General features: G+C 42.5%; 1 protein-coding gene across 1 annotated transcript in view; it reads left to right on the top strand.

The window, feature by feature from the left end:
• arhgap5 (Rho GTPase activating protein 5) overlaps positions 1 to 7,217 on the top strand; it is a 57,839-nt gene that overhangs the window by 42,537 nt on the left and 8,085 nt on the right. Inside the window, exons 4-5 of the mRNA XM_023412484.2 lie at positions 584 to 661; positions 5,112 to 5,243. Of these exons, the coding sequence (XP_023268252.1) occupies positions 584 to 661; positions 5,112 to 5,243 (210 nt within the window). The remainder of the gene's footprint in view (positions 1 to 583; positions 662 to 5,111; positions 5,244 to 7,217) is intronic.

Here is a 7,217-nt window from a genome sequence, read left to right as displayed (position 1 = left end):
CTGAGGCTTTGATACTTTCACAGTATTAATATAGAAGCTAGAGCTGATCTATAATCACACTACACATGGACACACACCTTTACACTGGAGGGGCTTTAAAACTTTTAAAACCTTTAAAACCGACTACTGAATTTGTTTAATGGCTCTCGAAGATTTTTAGTATTTTTGTTCTTATATTCATGTATTCATCACTGCTGCCTCTGCTGCTCCTCAAGTTTTCCCCTCTGATTTTCAAAATAAAACAAACATCTTTTAACCATCCTCTCACAGGTTGCAGATGCACAGGAAACCAGACATGATCAAGAATTTGATGGGGAAAAAAAAGAGAATGAGAGAGAAGGAAAAAATCCTTCTTTTTTCCTTTTTAATGGAATGTTTGGCATGAAAGTTGTTCTGCAGCCTTCAGCATTAATCCAAAGACAATCTCAGTATGTGGTCACAGAAACCACATTACACTGCTCCTGTTGGCCCATCTGTTTTCGTTCAGTACTTTAATGCACTTTTTGTGTAACACTGCGTTAATTCCAGCTGAGTGAAGTCCGTCAGAGCTGCTATTAAAGCTGTGTGTTGTTTGCGTTTGCAGGTCTGACGACAGAAGGTCTGTATCGCGTCAGTGGGAACAAGACGGACCAGGACAACATCCAGAAACAGTTTGATCAAGGTAAAACACTCAGACACTCACTGCAGCAGAGCCTCATAAATACACATTCAGCTACCTGCAAACCTGAAGAAAGAGCACATGTGGAACTGGAGTTCAAAGCACCTTGTCATTATTTTCACAGATCGTGATTCTAAATTATTTTCCCATGAACTTAAATCGTGCTGTTTTAAGAAGTCAGGAGCAGCATTTGTGTGATGTGTGCAATAAATCCAACCCGCAGAGAAAACTCTGACTGAGCCGACCCATTCCAAATCTGACCACGCAGCAGAAGCGTTTAAAGAGAAACACATGCCCCGCCGAGCAGAGTCGAACCTGCACATGGAGGCTGGTCGGCTGCCAAACCGGCTGTTAGAATAAACACAGTCACCGCAGGCAGAAATCACCAGCACACGGTCAGCACTGTCAGTGCTTTTACAGCCAGCCCATGAAATACAGAGACCGGACTGAGACCAGGCGCTGTGCTATTTACTCACTTCTATTTATGATCGCATCCTTCTTCATTGTTGTTGTTGATCAGTTTGTGTCTCTGTCTGTTTCTGTTGACTCTTAAACAGCCTGAAAATAAAGAGGAACCATGTTAAAGTCTGTGATTAATGCAAACGCATCAGGTTACTTAAGGAAATAAACGCCCTTAAAATGTTTTACCCCCCAGCGCTCAATGAAGATATTTATATAAATGATCACATTAACTTTTCCAAGTGTCATAAACCAAATAAACTGGAGCAACACGTTGTTTCACTGATGGTTCCTCTGATGTCTGTTTAAACCACCTGTCAGTTTCTTATTAATAATAAAATATGGGCTGTAGGTGAAGCCCACAGCTGACCCACCGACTCCATGGCAACTTTATGCTGAGCGTCAAGATCACCCAAAGCATGATGGGAACTCCAGCAAAACATATTGACATTAAATGGAAATAAGCAAAAAGTGTTCACTACAGTCAGAATAGAAATGAATAGAATCCTGGAGCAGGAACTTTTACAATGAAGCTTCAGCCTTTAAGTGAATCAATACTGCTCCTTTCCTCATGTGCATATCGATGTGTTTGTTTGCTCATCATTTTCTTTATTTTATTGTGTTCGTCCAGAGTTTCATTTCATTTTTTTACTTACACACTGGCTGTAAAAACAGTTAATACCCAAATCCTCCCTGCAGCAATCAGGGATTAAAATGAGCCTTTCTTCAAATGTAAAAATGAACTTAGTAATAAAAAATAAATAAACAAATAAACAGTAATTGTGGTATTGTGCATGTAACAAGTAAAGCAGACATTTGCCTTCATCTCTGTCCATAAACTGGAAGTCAAAAGGCTAAAGAAAACTCCCTGTCTATTTACATGCAGATAAAAACAATCTATATATTTTCAAATGATGAAGAATTTTACCCCATAAAATGTTTCCTAAAAGGTCTTTCCCACCAAAAACATGATTAGGCTTGATCTGATGATATTGATTACTGCAATATTTACCTCCATTTGCAATGTTTTCTATAATATAAAAGAAAAGAAAAAACGGAGATGGAGATGAATAAAAGTCGTATCTGTGGCTGTAGTGACCTTTTGATAAAGGTCTAATAAGACTGACTCAGACCCTCCAGCTCTGTGTGAACCTGCTGTTCTTTCACATCTTCAGTAAACCGAGCTCTTCCCTGGGGGGTCAACCCCCTCAGAGGGTCTTTGTTAGGTCGTATATTCCTGTTTACACTCACTTTGTTGTTCTTCTCACTGTATTATGTCTGTGTGGGAAAGATTCACCATTAGAGCCAATTAGCTCTCTTGTCAATAACAGGGCTGCTTCCACCATGTAAACTCAGTGTCTATATGAATATAATGAATACATACACACTGTGTATATATATATTTATTATTATTATATTCCTCTGGCTCACTGTGGCTCTGCTTCATTAACAGTTTTTATTAGTCTTTATTAAACAACAGCTCCTCCTCTTTTTTTCTTCTTCTCCTTCCTCCTCTGTTCTTCTTTTTGATATCTTGTCACGTTTCTGCATCTTTCTTTTTAATTTCCTTCTTTCTGTCCTCATTTTGTTTCCTTGTCTCCTCCCCCCTGGTTTTCTGTCCTCTTTTTATTCGCTTGTGCATTTTTATCTCTCTCCCCACGGCCTCCCCTCCTATCTCTTCACTTCCTTGAGAGTATTTCTGGTTGTGTGTGTGTGTGTGTGTGTGTGTGTGTGTGTGTGTGTGTGTGTTGGCTGTCTTTCAGATTCAGTGTGACAGCTGTCGTGTTACCTCAGGGCTCTGTCCTCTTTCTCTCTTCTCCTCCCTCCTGTCATCATTTGGACATTACAGTGTGTCAAAACAGGAAGTGATAAATATTCCTTTCTCGTCCTCTGTCTCTGGTAACATTTATAAGCCATCGCTACACAGTACTTTAGTAAAGATTTCGAACTCCGGATGGAGGAGACTACCCTCCTGTTTCTTTCAGGGTGGATTAGGTTCCTCTCTGTAACAAACACAGATGCAGTGAGACGGAGCTGGAGCTTCCCTCTTCTCCGGACGGTAAAAACAGCAGGAACATGAAACATGGACGTGTTTGTGTTCGTCAGAGTAACACTCAGCCTCTGTGCCCCCAGACGGATTGATGATAACCTCTGTTAGCTGTGATCAGAGAGGAGCTCTGTTCTCCTGCTCAGACACAAAGCTCAGCTGTGAGCTCTTTGATATCCGTTCAGACTGAAGCACTGACCCTGCAAAACTCTGTCGGACTCGTATCTGGACAGATCAGCGTGGGTTATCGGACCCAGATTTGAGACTCTGCTCCTCACTCGGGCTTAACGTGGATGTAGGGCTCGGCTTCAGAGACAGTTTATACTCTGCACATCTGCACAGCTGACGGTCTAGCAGCCCAGAGTTTAAACAGACGGCTGTGGATCACGTCTCATCCTAAACCTCACCTGCAGCTTGTACTTTAAAATGTAGTAGCCCATGTTACCCAGACCAGCTGTGAACTGCTGCTGTGTTCTCCTTCTGCCTCGGAGCTAGTTACACCTCCTGTCTGTCCTCTGCCTGTTCTGCACCGACGCAGATTCAGTGTCATGATGTATCTGAGGAATTCTCTGGAGCGTTGCTTAAATTCTTTTTTTTGTTTATTTACATGACCATCACCTACACTGAGCATGTGCGAGCCGGTGTAAACAGGAAGTAGATTGTCTCCTCTGAAGGAGGAACAGCAGAGACAGTTGTAGCAGCTGTTGTGAACATCATGTTGTATTCACCACTGGTAGTCCAGGCTAATGACAGCCAATCAGGAGAGAGCGTAGGTGTGACGTCATCGTTTACAAAGGTCTCAGTTTCTCTCCAGAACACAACCCCAGAGTTTTCAAAATAAAACACAACCCCAGAGTTTTCAAAATAAAACACAACCCCAGAGTTTTCAAAATAAAACACAACCCCAGAGTTTTCAAATAAAACACAACCCCAGAGTTTTCAAAATAAAACACAACCCCAGAGTTTTCAAAATAAAACACAACCCCAGAGTTTTCAAAATAAAATACAACCCCAAAGTTTTCAAAATAAAACACAACCCCAGAGTTTCTCAGTTTTAGGCTGAAAAACTCGTGTCGTGTGGACAGAGGAGTAAACATATGAAAATAGATGCGTTATGTGCGTAGCCTAAGTCCAGTGTTCCCTCCCTCTCTTTTTCCTCTCTGTGTTTGGTCTCCACCAGCTCTTCTTTAGCTGCTAAATGCTGCACCATGTTCACCAGCTGCTGTTTGCTGCTGAGCAGGAAGTGGGCAGAGGCTGTTTTTAACGACACTCTGACACTCTCCACATTTCACGTCATTTCATGGATTATTATTATAGAAATATTGATTATAGATGCTTTAAATTATATTCAGGTTAAGAAAATGTGTAGCACTTGAACAGAGTGAATAATATTTATGTTTATTGGATTGTTTTGTACAGACTGTGTTTTGCTGTGCGCTCATGATTTGTAACAAAAGGAATATTTTCTTTTCCCTCCTTTTCTTTCATGGAATGTAAAATACAGTTTGTATATTGATATTGTTGTATATTATATATTATCATCAGTTGCTCTATAATTTCCTCTGAATTTTTTCAGGAAGTTTTTGTCAAAGATAAAAATGAGTTATTGGGACATTTCTCCTGCTGGAAATAAAAGTGTAGAAGACATTCAGCTGTTCAAGAAAAGTTTGAGGAGTTTGGTTTTGAAGTGGAGGATTGTGGGTACAGAGCTGAGAGCTCAGTGAGGGTGGTGATGTTATCCAGCAGCTCCGCCTGGGTGGAGTTGGTTTCCTGTTTGCTCTGTTTGAGATGCAGAAGATGAAACGAGCGGCGTGTTGTTGAAGCAGAAAACAAACAGGAAAAGTAACTGAAGGATTCAGGTGCAGGAAAACTTCAAAACCCGAGTGATCTTGTGAATCAGCTGCTGACTCTCCTTTCTCTGTCTCTCTCTCTTTTTTATCTCTATAGATCACAGCATCGACTTCGTGGCGATGGACGTGGCAGTGAACGCTGCTGCCGGCGCGCTGAAGGCTTTCTTCGCCGACCTGCCAGACCCGCTGATCCCCTACAGCCTGCACCCAGAGCTGGTGGAGGCCGCAAGTAAGAACACACACACACACACACACACACACACACTCACACACACACACACACACACATACACACTCACACACACACACACACACACACACACTCACACACACACACACACACTCACTCACTCACACACGCATACACACACACACACACATACACACACACTCACACACATACACACACACACACTCACACACGCATATGCTTATGCATATGCTTTTAAGAGGCTTTTTTCAGCCCCAGGATACTGTCACACACTCAAACATACTCCGCCCTCCCACTGTGTGTCTGTGTGTGTGTGTGTGTGTGTGTGTGTGTGTGTGTGTGTGTGTGTGTGTGTGTGAATCCACCAGGCTGACGACAGCAGATTAATGAGCCAAAAATACAGAGAAGGAGAGAGACATCACATTTTAATAAGTTTGTGTGACTGAGAGAGAGAGAGGAGCGCCGCTGCTTCTTCTTCTTCTTCTTCTTCTTCTTCTTCTCTGGAAAATGAATCAAGTGTAACAGGAACTTTTCTTCTTCCTCTCTTTCTTTCTCTCTCATCTTTCCAACACTCCCTCCTTCACTCCCTTTTTTCTTTTCATCTTGTTTTCATCTTCACTTTCTTTCTCTTTCACTTTCCTGATGTCTCTCTCCAGTCGCCCCACGACCACACTCCTATCCACTTTGACCTTTGACCCTTGACAGTCTCTTTGGCAGGAAATCAGAGACGTTGCATATCTGACCTGTTTGCTGGTTCATCACTTTAACAGTCTCAGGTTCAGGCTCCATGTTGTGAGTATTTGCAGCTTGTGTGTCGTCAGATTGATGAAGAAGTTTTCTTCAGTTGCAGTTCTTTGACCTCTCAGGGCCACCGTAGAAAAGACTGTAAATCAGAGGTCCACATGTTGATTTCTGGCCGGGCCAAAACGAGATCCAGTCTAATCCTGGTCTGTGGTTGCAGGTCTCAGATCAGTGTGTGAAGAGACTCTGAATAATCAGAGCAGAAGCAGATGATTGTAGGTGAAGGTGTGAACTTTATGCAGTGTTTAGACCTGCTGTGCTAACACTGCCAATATTCACACACTTTAATTTAAAAAACATGAGCCTTCAGGAAAGAAACTGTAGAGACACATATTTAATGAGTGTGGCTGTTGTTTCAGCCGCCGTCTAACAAACTGAATTGATCATGAGAAGAGATCTGTCAGGGTCTCTGTGGTTTAACACCTGTGTTCAACAACGTCTGGAGGGAATCCTGCTGCAGGTTTCAGGAAATATGCGACGGCTGCTCATAATTCTCACATGAATTAATCATAAATCTCTCTACCAGACTCCATAACTGCAGTGAGTTCAGTGCTAACCCTCCAGATTTTAAGACCATCAGTCCCTGTATATGAAAGTCCTGTGGGGAGTCTGGGGGGGGGTCATGTTTAACCCTCACATACTGTTCATATGGGGGCCACGAACTCCCTCATGATCAGTGTCTGTAGTGAATCTAGAACTACAGATCTACGTAGAAAGTATCAACAGCCTCTCTGACATTCATACATGGAGGATTAATCCTTCATTAATGTGTCAGAGCAGGGAGAGAGTAACTTTAGGTTTTCATCACTGGTTTTTGGAGAGAAACATCTACTGCTCCGTCTGTCTGCTGCCATGACCTCAGTCAGTGAAGCGGCAGCTCAGGTACCTTCATAATCTCCTGACCCCGCCCCCTGTGCTTGCAGGTGCAGATCTGGGCCCTCATTTATCAAACGAACATACGGCAGAAAACCGTGCGTACGACCGTTTCCACGCAAGCTTCGGCATTTATCAATTTGGACGTGAGCGGACGCTACGATCAGATCTCACGTCAGGTCTGAGCTCGTGTACGCAAATCTGAATTTGCGGTGCAGCAGCAAAATCTGGCTGAGTCTGAAAAGAATTATTAAACAAACCTCAGCTGTCATTATCATAAACAGTCACATATTAAGAACAGATCAAAACGGATTCTTA

The sequence above is a fragment of the Seriola lalandi genome, unplaced genomic scaffold (assembly GCF_002814215.2).
Source record: "Seriola lalandi dorsalis isolate HSWRI2012SDOR001 ecotype SW California unplaced genomic scaffold, Sedor1 jcf7180002054481, whole genome shotgun sequence".
In the NCBI taxonomy this organism is placed as follows: domain Eukaryota; kingdom Metazoa; phylum Chordata; class Actinopteri; order Carangiformes; family Carangidae; genus Seriola; species Seriola lalandi.
Note: the sequence above shows the minus strand (reverse complement) of the source record. Positions and strands in the feature narration are given on the sequence as shown.